This window comes from Mastomys coucha, unplaced genomic scaffold (assembly GCF_008632895.1).
Source record: "Mastomys coucha isolate ucsf_1 unplaced genomic scaffold, UCSF_Mcou_1 pScaffold5, whole genome shotgun sequence".
Lineage (NCBI taxonomy): Eukaryota > Metazoa > Chordata > Mammalia > Rodentia > Muridae > Mastomys > Mastomys coucha.
Window position 1 is genome coordinate 84,058,426 of NW_022196911.1, and position 19,051 is coordinate 84,077,476.

The following is a 19,051-nucleotide window of genomic DNA, read 5'->3' on the forward strand; positions in this document are numbered from 1 at the left end:
AACAGTCTCTGCAGTCATTTGAGATAATTTCTTCTAAAAACACAAGTGAGGGCTGGGAGTATTTAATGAATGGTCCTGGGCCTCTGTGGGAGATGGTCAGGATGGCTTTGAAGGGTCAGCAAGATGGCTCGGTGGGTAAAGGCATTTGCTGCCAAGCCTGAGGACCTGAGTTCAAGCCCAATGATCCACATGGTGGAAGGAGAGAAATCTCCCTAGATTGTCCTGACCTCATGTATTGTGATATACACACCTCCACACATTTAGTAAATAATAGATGTAGTCGTTATGTGACTGATTATACTAACTGTCACTGGTACACTTAAGAAGGGTTGTTAAATTTTTTATTACATTTTATTAAAATGGGGATGTTACATGTATGCACATGTATAAGTACATGCTACAGCATGCATACAGGAGTCAGAAGACAACTTAACAGGAGTCCTCTCCTAGGGATCAAACTCAAGCTGTTAGGTTTGATGGCAAGTGTCTCTACCTAGGCCACCTCAAAGGCCCAACAAAGATTAATTATTTGATATGCAGATTCTTCCCCGATTTAAAAGAAAGGGAAGGACACCTCTTCTTCGGGTTAAGGAGTGTGGTTGGAGACTTGAAAACTATGTAAGAACACTTGCTATTGAAGTATGAAGACCCTGTGAATCTCCTGCACCCATATGGGAAGCTGGGCACACCTACACGTGCCTCTGACCTCCGCACTGGGGGCCGAGGGAAAGCAGATAGATCTTGAGAGCTTGCTGGCCACCAGCCAGCCTAGCCAAAGTGCTGAGCATGCAGGTCAGTGAGAGACCTGGGCTCAGCACTAACGTGGAGAGCTGTAGTGGAGCAGGACTTGATGTTTTACCCTGGCCTCCACATGCACCTGAACACTCAGTATGCATGTCACACACACACACACACACACACACACACACACACACACACACACACACTCTGATACATCTGTAGTGTTATCTGTTGGTGAGGTATTTTTGAGTGTGGTGACACATGAATCTGGTTAGTCATGTTCTCTGAAACAGGGACAGGGAAGGAGGTGGAGCAGAAGGATGAGGGAGTGTTAGTTCTCCACTTGAGGTATGCATTGTTCTTTGTAACTTCTCAGGGCCTAGCAGTTATTCTGTATTCCCTCTGCCCCACTCTCCATAGCCTATAATTGGAGATTCATATTGTTTCTATATTTTTTAGGAAATTCTTTGCAGCCTATGGATCTGGTCACAAAGCTTTTGATCTCTTCAACCCAAACTTCAAGTCTACCTGTCAGCGGTAAGCATTTCCCAGGCCTTAGTAAATCCAGCTCCCCCTGAGGGTTCAGCCGTCATTTTGAGGGGTTGTGTAGAGTTCTCCTTGGGGGGGTGCTTCTTGAGGGGGGATGCTCTTTTAGGAGGGGTGCACCTCTAGGCAGATCTCTCTGGGCCCTTCTTGGTATTGTGTAGCAGACGTCTCTATAGCCCTACCACAGGCCTCATATGGGCTGCTTGGAATTCTAGGTTTGTGGAGAAGTACATAGAGCTGCAGAATCTTGGAGAAACAGATGAAGAGAAGTTATTTGTAAAAACGAGTAAGGCCCTGTTGGCAGAAGGCATCATTTTAAGACGAGTTCGAGAAGCAAGGACTGTGAGTACCTAATTGTCAAAGCTGTTACTGTTGGGCCCGGGTGTAGCTCCACAGTAGCATGTGTACTCATGCACACTCTCGAGAGTGTGTGCGCACACACACATACACTTAAATTGTATGGAGATGTTGTCTCTCTGTCCATAAAAGGGGAAGTTTGCTTACCCAATCCTTGGCTCATGCCTTAAACTCCAGGTCAAATGCTGTTGTATTGAATATACTGGGATTCTGTGGTCACTGCTTGGAACAAGTGAGTTGCCGCTAGGCTCTTGAGGCTCTGTAGTCTATAGACATTTGTGTGCCTGGTCACTGGTACACTGGCAGCATCTGAGAGACATGCTTGTTCCGCTCTTGTAAGCAAGATTGATGCAGTCACATTCTCTGTAAATCCTAACAGGTCAGTGTGAGACGCCAAGCTTCATCAGAAGGAAAGGAAGAAGATGGCCAGAAGCAGCTTGTGCAGGAGAAGCAGCATGTGCAGGAGAAGCAGCTTGTGCAGGAGAAGCAGCTTGTGCAGGAGAAGCAGGAGCCAGAGACAGCCCTCTCCCCTCCCTGAGGCCCTTCAGTGCACTGAGCGCACCCACCACCGCTGGCCTAAGCTGACTGGGCTCTGATGGCCCCCCTCTATAAGGCATGTGTGCCTTCTCTTAGTTCCTGTTTCTGGGATGTAATGAATCTCGGTACCATGGTTTGAAAGCTCCAGTTTTGTGAACTTCTATTTCAAGACATGGTTAAATAAAGGGTTCTCCAGTGCTTACAAAGTAAATTTACTTTGAATTAACTGTAAATAACTCCAGGAAACCTTTAAAGGTGCCTTTGCTGGCTGTGGGCTGCCCGAATTTGAACTCACTGTGCCTCTAGTCTGGATCCCTCAGAAACCTACTTGGCCACATGGTGTGGTCCTTCGGCCAAGTGTCTGTGGATGATGTTTGTACTTTCTGCTGCAGAGCTATTGACTACAGCTTGACAGGCACAGCAGAAGCACAGCCAGCTCCTGCTGCAGTAAGACCAGGGGCCTGTTTGATGTGGACAAAGACCAAATCTAATACTTGAATGTCACGGGTTGGGTTAATTGTGTTGGAGAAGATTAGCATGAGCTCACAGACTGTCTAGAAAATGTTTGGTGAGTGAATAAATGATCACACTAGCTAAAGACTGATGTTTTTCTTAGTCACTGGATCTCCAAGATGGCAGGGGTAGGAGTCTTATTCAGATGGTCTTCCCCACAAACATCCTGCCTCGCCGGTACTGCTTCATTGTGTTGTGTTATACTAAATAAATGTGCTATCCAGTTGTGATTTAGCTCTCTCTTTGTGGGTAGTTTCATGCAGCAGTCAATAAAGCCTCTGGCTTCTCCAAGCAGTTCTGAGTGCAGGCCTTTCTCCATCTTGAACTGAGGACAGTCTATAGCCTGTCTACCTCATGCATGTGAGTGTGGGGGAAGGTAAGTTCTCTAGCTGAAGTGTTTCTCTGCTGTTACCTACTGCTTCCAGCATTGCCACCGCTTTATGTTTCCTCACAGTGGAGGACTCTTACTTTCTGATGGAGAAGAAAATCTCATCCATTCCAAGACACCTATTGGGTTCCAAATGGGAGAGATGGCCCTGGTTGCAGGAGTTGTGGGTGAGACAGCCGCAGGGAAGGAGAATTGGCCCAGCCCCTTGTTCCTTACCACCTATGGGGCAGTCAGGAGAGCTGTCCCTGCCCCTCACCTGCTACAGCACTTGGGAGATCAGGCCCTGCACCTTGCCTGAGCAGCACAGTAGAGCTGTTTATGGTGGCCTGGGTGTGGGTGAGCTGGCCTGAGGGTATGAGAGCTGGAGAATTGGCCCTACCCTTTGCTGGCTGCCAGCATTGGGTGAGCTGGTTGGGGCAGTGCTGGAGAGCTCACCCTGGGTAGTGTGGGTGTGGGAGAGATGGAAGTCTGAGTAACTCAGCTCCTACCCAAGTCCAGCACCAAGTCTGAGTTATCCCAACCCAACATCTACCCCATATAGGAATTGCTGGAGCACATGAAGGAGTCAGTCCTGCAGATCCAAAGCTGTAGGATCTCCATGACACAGGACAACAGCAGGATATCCAAGAGGAGTCCTGGTGAGAATCCAGTTTTGACAGTGTTGCAGTAAGCCAGAGGCCTTGAGCCAGACTAATGGCTGATTGCAACAAACATTTGCAAGCAAAGAAATGTGGACAAGAGCGGGCAGTAGTGGTGCACGCCTTTAATCCCAGCACTTGGGAGGCAGAGGCAGGCAGATTTCTGAGTTTGAGGCCAGCCTGGTCTACAGAGTGAGTTCCAGGACAGCCAGGACTACACAGAGAAACCCTGTCTCGAAAAACCAAAAAAAAAAAAAAAAAAAAAAAAAAAAAAAAAAAAAAAATGTGGACAAGAGTGTATACTGTGGGAGCTTCAGGCCAAATTACAAACCTGACTCAAAAAAACCAAGGCAGGTGGCACCTGAGGAATGACAACTGAGGCTCAATTGGCTTGTGCATGTGCATGTGCATTCACTCACACAACAGTTCGGTAGAGGTTCTTGGAGGGCAGAGTCCTCCTTGGATTAATCTTGGAATACTTCATGAGGGAACATGGAAGGTTCTCTGCTGGAGTTTTGGCTACTTTATGGGTTCCTAGTTCTACCATCCTTCTCCACCCCTGTCCCTTCCTACCCCCAACACAGGGTAGGAGAGAAAGAAGGCTAGAGGGGAAAGGGGACTGACTGTCTGTCTCTTTAGACTACTTCCTTCCGATTAGGGGCTTGAGTTTCTTGGGGCAACATTGATCTTCAGGATATCTCCAACCAGCAGTGGGGGGAGGGGGCATGGGGGCATCAGCCACTGCACCCCATTTGCATTTATACACTCTCAAGAGTCCCCAGAATTCCAAATGTAAACGGTCTGCAGCTGGCAAAGTCACGCCCCTGCCAGAGCATGAAGCAAATCACAGTCCACTGCTGTGAACAATCTGAAGCATCCCGGATCCCACACCTCGGATTCAAATAAAAACATATTCCCATGACATTTCTATGTTTTTAAAGAAACCAAAATTTTCACTACACTGGGACCCCTCCTCAGCTTTTATGATTTCAAATTTCAAATGGTGGCTCTACTTGGTATCTTTATGGTTTAGATTGAGTGTCAACTTCCTGATGAATCCCAAAGGGACTGCCCTCAGGTGCTTCACTGTTGTTTGTGGACCAAGTCTACAGCCTGTGCCCAGGAGGCTTCCTGTGGCCTTCAGCTTCAAGCATTCCTTTCCTATTAAGAACAAACAAGGAGAGACATTTTCACTTTGTAGCCACTGAAGCATTGAACAGCTTTTCAGGAGCAGGCCCTCCTGAGGGCTAGAAGAACTGAAGCTGAAGGCAGGTGTCCAGGCTCCAGTGACTTTTGCAGAAGACAAGCTCAAGGAGTTGAGTCTTTCTGGATGCCCCCGTTTGTCCTGATGTTACCTTGTGCCCATGACAGCCGCCAGCCAATGATAGAAGCGCAAAGGTTGCGGAGACTTCCCAGTTGTGAGGTGAGTGGAAATGGTGGGTACCCAGCTTCCTGGCTTTCTCGTGGGTATGGATCGACGTTTTGAGGAGTCATGGGAAAGATGTTTGAACAGACAGGGTGGGATCATATTGTGATTGCCTTGGCAACCAACCACACTGAGGAGTCAGCTGGACAGGAGAGTGAGTGGGGAAGCCAGGTAGTGAAAGCAGCATCCAGCCAACAGCAGGCTTGCCCAGGACTTGGGAGGGAGGGAAGAGAAGCTAGCTAGTCCTAACTACAAATGTGACTGTCCAGGAGACTGGGAGTGTGAAGTGAGAGCCAGTGGGAAAGGAATAGGGCTTTAATTCTGCTCAGGTGGAGGTTATAACCCAGTGCCCAAGTGGCAGGGGATGTATAGGGCCCAGGTATTTAAGGAATGGATAAAGTCACTAGTAAAGGAATAAGATGCAGAGCTGGGAGAATGAATGAGGTAACAGTGGTGGTGGCAGTGGTGGCGGCAGTGGTGGCAGGACATGACCCAGGGTCTGGAATCTGGCCAGGGAAGTGTTCTCAGTTAAGGGTAGGAAGAAGGGCTGGCGAGATGGCTCAGCGGGTAAGAGCACTGACTGCTCTTCTGAAGGTCCTGAGTTCGGGTCCCAGCAACCACATGGTGGCTCACAACCACCTGTAATGAGACCAGACGCCCTCTTCTGGTGCATCTGAAGACAGCTACAGTGAATTACACCGGAGTGAGCAGGGTTGCCAATTCCCAGCAGCCACATACATGATGGCTCACAGCTATCTGTACAGCTACAATGTACACATACACATAAAATAAAAATAATAATAAAATACATCTTTTTTTTTAAAAAAGGGTAGGAAGAAGAACCCTAACCCTAACTCTGAGGCAGCCAGGGGCCGAGGAGATCGCTAAATCGGTAAATAGCTTGCTTTGCAAGCATAAATAAAGTCCTGAGTTCGGGAGGCTGGAGAAATGGCTCAGTGGTTAAGAGCACTGACTGCTCTTCCGAAGGTCCTGAGTTCAAATCCCAGCAACCACATGGTGGCTCAGATCTGACACCTTCTGGTGTGTCTGAAGACAGCTACAGTATACTTACATATAATAAATAAATAAATCTTAAAAAAAAAAAAAGTCCTAAGTTCAAGCTCCATGATCCATGGTTTAAAAAAAAAAAAAAGCTGGGCACGGTAGTACACACTTGTAGTCTCGGTGCTGGGGAGGCAGAAATGGGCATATCCCTGGAGCTTGCTGGCTGATAAACCTAGCTTAGTTGGTGAATTCCAGGCCAGTGAGAGAGCTTTTCTCAAAAGAAAAGTGGGCAGTGCCTGAGAAAGACCCCTCCAAAGTTGTCCTAACCTCACATTGCAAACACATGCCTGCACGTAGGCATATGTGTAATTCCATCACTTAGGAGGCCAAGGCAGGAGGATCGCTGCAAGTTTAAGTCAATCTGGTCTTTTAAAAATCACAGTTACTGCCGGTCGATGGTGGTGCACGCCTTTAATCCCAGCACTTGGGAGGCAGAGGCAGGTGGATTTCTGAGTTCGAGGTCAGCCTGATCTACAGAGTGAGTTCCAGGACAGCCAGGGCTACACAGAGAAACCCTGTTTTGAAAAACAAACAAAAAACAAAACAAATAAAAATCACAGTTATTAAAACAGGGTGATAAAGCTCCAAAGGGTCCAGATATGGCCCACTTGGACTCACTGGGCCTGGTCCATTCTCTTCAGATCTGGCTGTGACCAAGCCTGACAGGAAGCTGAACTGGGTTGGCAGTTTCCCTGAGTCTGTCTAGGAGAGAGGGCACCTGACACAATGTGGCCCCGAGAGTGGAGTAGGGAGCCAAAGCAGAGCATGGGAGTGGGAGAGGGGTAGGGAAATGAGAGCTCTCTCTTCCCCGCTCTGTGCTCTGGAAGTCTGTCTCAGAGATGAGTCAGGTCCCAGCCTCACTGCTGGGTGAGCTGTGGGCTGCCAGGCTGTTTCTGTGAGCCACTTGGTGGAGGTCACCTTGGCTGTCGGAGGAAGGGCAGTTGCCCTCCTGTGGGAAGGACAGGAAATGGTTTCCATGTCGCTCCTAGGGTAGTGCTCGGTGTGGCACGCTGCCCTCTGATTGGATGTGCTTAGGTCCAGAGCAGTTTCTGTGGAGATGCTATGCCAGGCAAGTGGCTATTGCTCAGGCACAGTGAGTAGGTTGGGAGGATAGAGGAGGCAGAGAGTGGAGTGTCATGTCCCCTAAACATGTCACCATCAACTACCATCCCTTCCTTCCACTGGGAGATTGCAGAGGGAGTTTTTGTTGTTGTTGTTGACTTGCTAGGCTGACAATCACATTGCATTTCAAGCTTAATTTTACCCTTGATTGACGCTTTTCCTGGGCTCTAACTTAAACACCAGTCACCTGACCTTCTCTCTGCTCAGTTCTTTTAATTAAAAGATGGTTCCAAGCAACAACGAGTAGGGGGTCCATTTATTATTTATCAAGCATTTGCCTTCCAGCAGTTAGTGAAAGGTCACTGGCTTCAGCGGATGCTTTGTTTTTGGTGAGCAGCTTAGATGAAATAAGATAGACCGTCAATCTTGGCTCCCTCCTGTTGGCTCACTGGCAGGACACTGTTTAATAGTCATTGTGGCATTTAGGATTGCAGGCCTCGGAATCATGCAGAAAAGTGCATGTGCCTCCCTTGCCAGAACACTTCTCCAAAAGTAAACATCAGGTTGTGATTATGGTTAATAATGAGATATTGATTGTCTGAAAATGTCACCGCCCGGGAGCAGTCGACTGCAGCACCACTAGGTGGCGCTGCGCTCTCGTGCTGTTCAACTAGAAAGATCGTTTTATTTCCTTGCCTCCGGGTCCCTTGTCTTTCAAGGTTGGCAAGTGTCCTTGTGAAATAACGTTCTGGCTGAGATTTAGGAAGCTGAGATCCTGGGGTGCTATTGGGATGGAGTAGAGATTGGCGGGAACGGGCCATGGGACAAATGACAGAGGCCTGCGGGTGTATGTGTATAGATAGGCGAGGGGGCGTGCAGCTCCTTGTACTATAATAGGAGCCCGAGGGGAGGGAGCTAACTACGCTGGGCCTCTGGAGACTCTGCCCAGAGCACAGTTTCCTAACCTTCTTCACTCAATGACACATCTGCAAATTTCATGTAGAGGGAGAGGGAGGTTGTAGGGAGGGAGGGAGCGAGGAACAGAAAGTCTTACCTACGCTATCTTGTGCAGTGCAGGGAGTCAGTGATCCAGGAATCTCAATCTCCTAGCCTGTAAGACAGCATTCACAGCTCCCCTTAAGGAGTGGTGGATGAGCCGGCAGGAGAAGCTGAGTTCTTGGCAGTAGTCTTGGCCCTCAGTGCCTAGGTCAGAGAGGAATGTGTATTAGACTAAGGCTGACGGGAAACCAGGTGGAATCTCACCATTTATCTAAGTACTTGCTCTCTCGATCCTCAGCCTCCAAAGTTACCACCTCTTTTGTTTGATATTCTGGTTTTTAAGACAAGGGTCTCAGACAGGCGGTGGTGGCCCACAACTTTAATCCCAGCACTAGGGGAGGCGAAGGCAAGCAAATCTCTGAGTTCGAAGCCAACCTGGTCTACAGAATGAATTCCAGGACAGACAGGGTTACACAGAGAAAAACCCTGTTCTTAATAACCAAAGCAAAGCAAAGCAAAGCAAACCAAACCAAACAAAAGCCCACAAGGACAAGGGTCTCACTATATCCCCTGGATCCCACACTTGGCTCTCACCATCTCTTTCCAGCACTGTATACGTGAATAAATATACTTTTTTTTTGCTTGTTTTTTCAAGACAAGGTGTCTCTGTTTAGAACTTATGTTGTAGAACAGGCTGGCCTTGAACTCATAGAGATTCTCCTGCCTCTGCTTCCTGAGTGCTGGGATTGAAGGCATGTGCCATCCCTGCCTGGCATTAATGTACACTTTTGTTTTGTTTTGTTTTTCAAGACAGGGTTTCTCTGTGTAGCCCTGGCTGGCCTGGAACTCACTCTGTAGACCAGGCTGGCCTCGAACCCAGAAATCCGCCTGCCTCTGCCTCCCAAGTGCTGGGATTAAAGGTGTGCGTCGCCACTGTCCAGCTAATGTATACTTTTAAGTGAAGAAGACCAAAAAAATGTATGAGGAGGTTGTCTACTCTTAGAATTTACCCACTGGTGATGGCCTTCATTAAGCAAAGAAACAAACAACAAACTTGTTTTTGTTTCGTTACTTCTGATGGGGCAGGGAGAAGACATAGAGAATAATGAACAGTAGACCAGGCCAAGTTGGCTTTGAACTCACTATGTAGCTGAGTTCAAGGTATTGCCTGCTTCTACTTCACAAGTGCTAGGATTCTAGGCGTACACTGCTGGGCCTGGCTTGCATCCATGTTGATGGCTCTCCTGTGTCTTCTGTTAGCCCTCCTCATTCCACTCCTTCCTTTGCTGTGTACACTCAAAAGTGACAGGGAAGGCTCTGACCTGTTTCCTCTGTTGAACAATCAGAACATCTGGGCTCACATCCGGACACTCATGGCTTCACGTATGTCACTTAGCCACTTTGAGCCACATCTGACCCGGACACACAGTTTGGAACTTAACAGGCAACTTGCATGTGTCAAGGGAATGAACAAATGGGTGACTCCCCATCCTGGCCACGGAGATGACAGGATCAATGCCAGGTCATTTTCAAGTACCAAAGCGGAACCAGATGCTGGCTGTACTCGAACTTTGTAAAATGCCCAAGCTTTCATGCAGCTGCAGAAATAAAGACGCACGGAAAAGGAACTACCCCAGACTGTGAGGGTGCAGGATCCACCCAACACAGAAGACCCAGGGCTGATGGGTGGGAACATTCAGCCTGCTAAGAATTTTTCGTGAGAGGCTGGCTGCCCAAAACCTCTCAGAGTGCTTGGTTTAAACTCCAAGACACTCCTGTGTTATTTCTAAAACATTTTCTGCCTCCTTAAGAGACCCTGGGGCTTTACCACCAACCTCCCGGGTCTCTGCTGAGTGAGGCAAGTGGCCTTGTAGCCTCTCCATCTTGGTAGCCTGGATGCTACCTGCACACCCAGAGTAGGTGGCTTCAGTGTCAGGGCTGTAGTTGCCACCCTAGCTTCTGTGTTCTGAGCCAGTATAAGGCCTTGGTGGGGTGTCGACTGGCACCAGGGCCAGGAGTTTCAGGAGAGTCTTACCCAGAGTTAGCATGTCTCCCACCCTCAGGAACACATCAGGGTCTGCCCACCTCCTGCCTGCCTCCTGAAGACCTGTTGCCTCTGGGGATGCCTCAGATGCAGCTGTTCACTCCTCTGTTGATGCCCAGCTGTGGCCAGCATCTTAGGATGCTGGGGTGTGCTCCTGCTCTGCGAATTATTTCTGTGTCCTGAGGAAACATCACTATCCATCTTTTGTTTCACAGACCCGTGAGAGAGTGCTCTGTCACATCTTAGTTCAAGGAAAACCAGTGCTGCTTCTGAACCAGGAGAAAGATCTCCCTTCGTGATTTCAGTAAATCTGGTGTCTTGGTTTCCCAGTTAGCTTTGGCTGTTACATTCAGTTAAATGTACATCTAGGCATAGCTTTGGTGTAGAACCCTCAAGCATACAAAAAGAGCAAAGTATATTTAAAATACAGGCCCATACATACAACCATTACCTTGGCTGCACGCTGCCCCTTATGACTAAACTTATTACATTCAAACAAAGTATTTCTATGTAAATTCTTGGTCTTGTCCCTTTGTGCTGTCTTCTTGGCCTTGCTGTTTATCCTTCCCATTATTGTTATCTTCTGGGGCCTGAACAAGGGCCCAGTGATTAAAAGCACTTGCTACTCTTCTAAAAGGCCCACATTTTCAGTCCCCATCACTCATGTTGGGCTTCTCACTACTGCCTAGAACTCCAGCTCTAGGGGATCTGATATCCTCTTCTGGCCTCTTCTGGCACAGGCACATTCATCTACATACATACATACACACAATTAGAAATTGTGAAGAAATCTTCAGCCTGGTGTGGTGGCACACCCCCTTTAATCACATCACCTAGAAGGCTGAGGCATGTGGATCTCTGTGAGTTTGATACCAGCCTTGTCTACGTAGCAAGCTCCAGGATAGCTAGACCTACATAGAGAGACACGATCTCAAAATACATAGATAGATAGATAGACAGACAGACAGACAGACAGACAGATAGATAGATAGGAGCTGGAGAGATGGCTCAGTAGTTAAAAAACAAACAACAACAACAACAACAACAACAAAAATAAACCTAGCTTCTCTTCTTGAGATCCCAAGTTCAATTCCCATCACCCACACAGCAGCTCACAACCAGCTATAACTATCATCTCATGTCATCCTCATGGAATCTGACGCCCTCTTCTGGATACATGCAGACAAAACATCCATGTACATAAAATACATAAGCACAAAGATACTGCAGGTTTAGGTTAACCCGAGGGGAGGGGCCTTCCTGTCCTCCTGACTCATGGTTTTTTCAAGTTTTAAAGGGCCACCGGCATGAGAGACCTCCAGTCTGTATAAATACTGGCTTAGGAAAGGGAGAGCCCAGTGTGGGCCCACACTCTGACACCAGCCATGCCAGGACACGGAGTGGGCCGCTGCCCGTCACTTCCTCCCTTGGCCACCGCAGACTTATTGAGCAATATATTATGAGTGTGCCTCACTCTGATGATGTGTTATGGATAAATCATTAAGGAGGCAGCTCACCACAGTGATGTATTGGTGTAATAGATCATCAGACTGAAGTCTTCTCCCGACGTACGGGCTGGCTCAAAGGGTGGTGTCACTCAGGGAAGAATTAACCCAGCAGCAGAGCTGGCTTAATTACAGGATAAAAGGTTCGTGAATGATAGGCTGAAGTCTACCGCTCCAGCATTTTGATTCTTCATGTAAAAATATAATTGGGCTTCCTGAGAGAACTTCTGATTATTTTCAAACAGCCTTCTGCTTTATCTCAATAGCACAACTCACCATTTGGCAGCAGGGCTGGGGTGCTTTCTGTTGGAGGTAGGGGGATTTGGTGGGGGTGGGGGTGGGGGTTGTCTTTGGGCCCTTGGCATATCTGAATTATTGTCCTTTGTGTTTGTAGGCCACAGAATGAGTTATGGGAGATAAGGAGATAAAATCCAGGAGGCCAACCTTCCGGACCTTCAAAGGAATGACCATTGGAGTTGAACAGAGAGTCCAGAACCTACCGTAGGCAGTGAATCTCAAGTATCAATTCCTGGGCTGTGGTGGCGCATGCCTTTAATCCCAGCACTTGGGAGGCAGAGGCAGGTGGATTTCCGAGGTCGAGGCCAGCTCAAGTATCAACTCCACCTGTGAGCACCTATCTGAGGATATGGGTATCTTTGGGTACTGTCACGGGACAGTTCATAGGTACCTAATATTATGCTGAAAGCTTTCCAGATACTGTTGAATTTAACTTAATTGACACCACTTTGAGAGACAGGCAGAAAGCTACTGTCACTCTCAGTTATGAGATAACAAGATCAGCCAGAGCTGGCCTTGTACTGAGTACTGAGTCCTGAGTACTGCAGGTGACTCTCACCTGGCCCCTCCCCCATCCGAGGCTCTGCTTTCTCTGAGGACCCTGAAACTGCAGTGCTGTGATCCACAGACCTCAGCAAGCACCCGAGAGATGAGTTTCAAGGCTGAGGATATAGCTCGGTTGGTAGAGTGCGTGTCTAACATGTTCCAAGGCCTGGGTTGTTCTATTCCTAGCATGGTATAAACCAGGAGCACACCTCTGCAGTTGGGGATAGAAACAGGAGGACCATGGTATGGGTTATCCTTGGCTATGTGGAGAGTTTCAAGGACAGATTAAGCTACATGAGAACCTGTCTCAACAACAACAACAACAGCAACAAGAACATTGAAAAAGTGATGCTTAGTCTCTCACTATGTAGACTAGGCTGGCCTTGGATTTACAGAGCTCCTTTTAATCCTAGAGTGCCGCGATTAAAGATACCATCAAGCTCTCCAAGAAGGAAATAAGAGTAAGGACAGCCTGGGACCTTTCTTTTCTTCTCAAACACCTTGGTCAAACTGTAGGTATTGCTGAGTACCTACTAAGGCTCCCCATTTTAGCTCAGTGGTTGTTACAGTTTGATATCATAATTAAGAACTATGTTATTATTTATGAACAATTTTCAAACTATTTTGAAACAAAGTTATTATTTATTTAAATATTTGCTTTATGATTTATTTATATGTATGTTCATGTGGGTGCCCATGGACCAGAAAAGGACATTGTATCCCCTGGAGCTGTAGTTACAGGCAAATTCCCATTGTCTGGAAGGCAGCAAGTGCTTTTATCTGCTGATCCATCTCTCCAGCTCCTATTTACTTACTTTTGAGATCTCAAGTAGCTCAAGTTGTCCTTGAAGTCACTATGTAGCTGAGGTTGACCTTGAGCTCAGGATAATTCTGTCTCTGTCTCCCAGGTACTAAGATTATAGGCCTGGTCTGCTATACACAACTTTTTTTTTTTTTTTTTTTTTTTTTTTTTTTTTTTTTTTTAGAAAGAGTATGGCCAGGGCTATTCTGAAATTCACTACAGGCTACAGCCCATGTTGACCTCAAATTCATATCAATCCTCCTGCCTCAGTCCCAACAGTGCTGGGGTTACAGGCATGGACCACCTCACCCTGCAAAGACACAGACTATATTGGACAAGAAGGGTTGGGGTTCCAACCTTTTGTAGTCTGGGGGAGATCATTTAACTTCTGCATGCTTTGCTTTTCTCCTGCAAGAACGATGGGGTCCAGCACTCCCCTGCTTTGAGAGGCTGTAAGAACCAAGAGAGCCTGGATATTAAGAACCTAACACTAGCTGGGCATGCTAATGCACACCTTTAATCCCAGCAGAGAGGTAGAGGCAGGCAGATCTCTGTGAATTTGAGGCCAGCCTGGTCTACATAGAGAATTCCAAGATAGCCAGGGCTACACAGAGAAACCTTGTCTTGAAAAAAAAAAACCAACCAAACAAAGAGCCTAGCATTTTGGGTTCACTTCAGTTGATGGAATGCTTGCCCAACATCCAGAAACTCCTGGCTCTGATTCCTAGCCCTGGGTGGGCATGGTAGCACATAACTGTAATCTTAGCAATTAGGAGGCGGAGGTAGGAAGATCAGGAGTTCATGGGACACATGAAAGACTTTTGTTTGTTTGTTTGTTTAAAGCAGCATGGGGATTTTAATAGCAGACCCCTAGAACTCTCATAAAGCTGGTAATCCAAGTTCTCTCACAATGAGATAGGAGATGGAGAAAGGCAAATTCCTGTAAGTTCTAGAATCAGCTAGCCTGGCACAGGCCAGAGCAAACAACAAGGGGCTGAGTCTTAGGTAAGGTTGCAGCCTCTACCAAGGTTGTCCTTTGACCTCCACGTACTTGCTGAGGCTCACGTATACACACACTCAGATACGTGAATGTACACGTTCATGCACACAGAGTTTTCATTTGTTTGTTTATTTTTAGAGAAAAAGGCTGTAGAGACGGCTCAATGGATTGGGGATTGGTTTCCAGTATCCACATGGTGGCTCATAACCATCTGGAACTCCAGTTCCAGGGGCTTTGACATCCTCTTTCTAGTCTTGGCAGGCAACAGGTGCAAAAGTGATTCCCAGGCATACATGCAGGCAAAATACTTTATACCAGAAAAATAAAAATATTTTCAAAAGGTTCAGACCTTAACCTTCTGTCAACACATGACACACATTGTTGTGACTGTAGCCTCTTGGGACAGCACGATTGCATCCGAGTGAAACTGGCACTCGAATTTTGCTTGTTCTCAAATTTAGGATTTGGCAAAATGACATTTCCTATTTGTAGTTGGTCAGAAAGATGGCTTAGTAGGCGAAGGCGCTTGCTGCCAAGTTTGGCAACCTGGATTTGATCCTGCAGACCTACATGGTGGAAGGACTGAATAGATTCCCACAAGTTGTCCTTTACCTCCATGTGTGCCCTTGCATGTGAGCTCCCACATATGTGTGCACACCCCTACCACAACCCCCCCCCAACAAAATGTAATAATTAAGAGACTCGGCTCCGGGAAGGGAGGAGATTTACTGGCACTGCATACTGTGGCATTTACAGTGAGGTTTCTGATAAAGAAGCCGGTTATTCTGGCCCCCAAAGTCAAGGCTATCTCCTTGTGAAGGATAGAAATCCGAGTGTGATAAGATGGATAATCCTGCATCGTAACATTTATTAAAGATGTCCAGATTAAAAATTGGGTTGTCTGTCAATCAATCAACCTGTTTTCTCCATTTTTCTGTCATTTGCTAAAAATACTCTTGCACATCACAGAAAGCCCCCGTGGACCTCATGAACGCTAGTAGCCCTTCCCCTTCGCTTTGGAAGGACAAGCTTGAATACACTCCCTCGAAGAGAGGTCCCTGGATTTGCCCTTGTTTACAAAGGCTTTCCTGTGATCGTCTAAAGTTCTCCCCAGCCTTGTGGTTTTGAGGGAGAAAAAAGGGCACATGAATATCACTACCAATGAAGTGTGGGATAGGCCGCCATTTCCTGCTGCTGGGATCTGCAGGGATAGAAGGGGGTAGGCTAGGAAGAACATATGAGGCTTAACCGTTTGACAGATGCATGGGCAACTGCAGGGGTCCCTTGAGTCAAGGGACTGAGTCAGCATCCTTTGGATTTTTGAACACATTGACCTAAAACTTGGGAGATGTCTGAAGTGGAGTTCCCCGGAAACAGGCTCTAACGTAGCTAAACTGGAAAGCTACAGACAGGATATGAGGTAGAAGTGTTGTCAGGAGATACACATGGAAGTGGGGTCAGAAATGGGGGCCCTGCAGAGGAGATGCTAACTACAGTGTGCTATGGCTTCACCTGACCCCACAGGGAGCTCTGGAGCTGGAATGGCCCTTCCAAGTTATCTAAAGTAAGAGCGCCGGACCTTTGTCCCTCCCGCCCAGACCCATCAGCCAGCTATTAACCGGCTGTTCCATCCCATAAGAGACATGATTTAGGTAAAGCAATTTCCAGTGAGGGATGAGGCTTTGAGCCATCCCAGCAGTGGAGGGATGGCTGTATCCCAGCAGTGGAGGTCTAAGTATGGGTGCCTTGAAGAGAGGATGGATGGATACTATCCATGACAGCACACCCTTCCTGGGGACCAGACTTTCCTTTTCTCAGAGTAAGTGTGTACCATCTGTGATGGTACCTCTAAGGGTAACTGGTTTTGTTTCCTGGATTAGTGGGAGAGCCACAGCCCCTGAGGATTCACTTGACACCAAGGCTCCACTGGTATTCTTTCTCTATGGCCTGTGGCAGGGTCATCTGGTCCCAGCTGGCATCTCTGCTGGCCGGAGTGGCTTGTCAGTAAGGATGACCCACCTCCTCATTCCTGACAGTGTAGCTGTTTAATACTAGTTCTTGAGTCTCCGATGTTGTTCATTAACACTGGGAATAAGGACAACAAGAAATGGTCCAGCCAGGCGGTGGTAGTGCACGCTTTTAATCCCAGCACTTGGGAGGCACAGGCAGGTGGATTTCTGAGTTTGAGGCCAGCCTGGTCTACAGAGTGAGTTCCAGGACAGCCAGGGCTACACAGAGAAACCCTATCTCGGAAAAAAAAAAAAAAAAGAAAGAAAGAAATGGTCCAGTTGAACCATCTGGGAGCCAGGAGTGTTCTCGTCTGTCTTCAGTAAGATGTCAGTAGCCTTGGCCCACACAGGATGGCCTATCTATGTGCTTAACTTGGCCTCTTTCCTCCTCCATCAACTTCCCAGAAGACCCCCTCATGTTACGCGTGTGTGAAATGAAGGAGGAAAGCCAGGGCTACCACCATGGTGTGATGTGGGAGTCAGGGCCACTATTCATATAGTCTCCTTGTGCTGACCCCAACTTGTGCCTTCTGCCCATCTGACAGCCCATTTTGGCTGGGCTTGGCTGCCCCTTGTGGCTCAGTGGGTCAGACAGAGCTTAGCCCATGATGGGCAGCCCAGCTAGCCATCTGTCATGACTCACTCAGAAGCTTCAGTTCTGCTGGTGCCCAGTTGCATTCTGGGAGTGGCTTCTCAGACAGTACCATCTGCAGATGGCATGCCTTGGTTTAGAGCCCTAGGCATCTGTAATATCCCTGTATTGGGCTCACTGAAAGCTCCACATGGGACCCTTTTCACAGACAGCTCCAGTGCCATGGAACTTCCAGAGTCATGCTGTCTGAGACACTGCTGGCTGTGTTACGACCCAACCTGCTACGGTGTACTTTCTCACTCTGAGCCCATGCAAAGCTGGCAGTGTCTTTGCCAGTGGATTACAGTGGAATACCCCAGCATAGTCTATGGCACCAACAGAACTTGCCAAGACCTACCAAGATCACACTTTTATTTATCTTAAAGTACCTTTTAAAATTTGGAATTAAAATGTAGTTCCATCCAAAGGGAAAGAGTAAGAGGTTTGGTGGTCTTCTGGCACAGAAGCAATAGAAACAAGACCAAGATGTGTGCGTGGAGAATACAGGTAAGACTTTTAGCTGTTGCCAAACTTTCTGCAACACACACACACACACACACACACACACACGCGCGCGCACGCACATGCACACGTACATGCATACACACATTTAGTTTAAGAAGTGGGCTTTAGGCTGATAAGGGAATTTACCTTCAGACTTGATGATGTGACTTCGATTCCAAGGATCTACGCCATGGAAAGAGCCAGCTCCCATGAGTTCTCCTCTGACATCCACATGCACACAAATAAATAAATAATGTCATTTTCCCAAAGAAACTGGACCCTAAGGGACAATCAATCACAAGTTCTCAAGCCCAGGACCCTCAGTTCCCATCACCAGCAGCGGAGCACAGTGCTAAGCTGGATGTGGTGGCCCACGCCTGTCATTCTAGCATTTGGGAAGCGGAGGCAGGAAGGTGGTGAGTTGCAAGGCCAGATCTTAAGAGGCTTAACTCCTGCCGGGCAGTGTTGGTGCACGGCCTTTAATCCCAGCACTTGGGAGGCAGAGGCAGGCAGATTTCTGAGTTCTAGGCCAGCGTGGTCTACAAAATGAGTTAAAAAAAAAAAAAAGAGGCTTCACTCTTGAGACTCTGATGGCATCAGCTGAGGTGCCATCAGACTCTCAGAACAGAGTGGCAGCTGCTTCTGGCTCGCTGGGGTGGGTTAACAAGCAGTTTCCTCTGAAGGACTTCGGGTGCTCCAGGAGCGCAGAGAAGGGTGGGAGCTCCAGCACTAGGGCTTCTGCAGCTGCCCGGGAGTGCGAACGCAGCAACAGCTCCAGCTAAAGTTCATCCAAGCCTGACAGAGGTCTCGGCGGCAAGGGGGAAGACTGGATGCCACATCTGTCCTGCTATGGTCACCCAGCGAACATCTGTGGGCCCAAGTGACACTCAAGGGGTATTTGTGTGGTGATGTGTCGTGGTTTCGTTGGTTGGTTGGCCGCTGCTGCTGAAATGTCAAGCACTTCCCTCAAGCTGCCACTTACTAAAACTAAGACGGCCTGGACTGAGTCATTTTCTGATAGGTTTGATGTTAATAAAGGAAGGCATCTGAGCTACAGAAACTGCGTCTTTACAGCATCAAAGATATGCTCTTCTGGCCCCTCTGGACAGTGGAGATGAGGAGGCAGACTGGAAGTGGCAGGTATCACTGCAAAGATGAATAGCTTACAAAAATGAAGACCATCTATGCCATCTTGGGAGAACAGGAGGTGTTTGGAAGGCCAGAGATTCAGCTCGTGGCCACTAGGAATCAGAGCTGGAGCCAAACAAGAGTTCAGATTGGGAGTTGAGTAGACAGCAGGCCGAGGAGGATGAACTGGCATACGGGACTGGTGTCTCCTCTACAGCTGCACCCCAAGAATAGTCCTGACCAAGCCAGGCAGTGGTGGTGTACGCCTTTAGTCTCAGCACTTGGGAGGCAGAGGCAGGCAGATTTCTGAGTT

At 47.8% G+C, this 19,051-nt stretch overlaps 1 protein-coding gene across 1 annotated transcript in view; it reads left to right on the forward strand.

Moving 5' to 3' along the window:
• The window catches only part of Mrps23 (mitochondrial ribosomal protein S23), a 7,998-nt gene extending 5,012 nt beyond the window's left edge, over positions 1 to 2,986 (forward strand). Inside the window, exons 3-5 of the mRNA XM_031353836.1 lie at positions 1,201 to 1,278; positions 1,503 to 1,629; positions 2,024 to 2,986. Of these exons, the coding sequence (XP_031209696.1) occupies positions 1,201 to 1,278; positions 1,503 to 1,629; positions 2,024 to 2,182 (364 nt within the window). The 3' untranslated portion in view covers positions 2,183 to 2,986. The remainder of the gene's footprint in view (positions 1 to 1,200; positions 1,279 to 1,502; positions 1,630 to 2,023) is intronic.
• Positions 2,987 to 19,051: the final 16,065 nt, after the last annotated feature.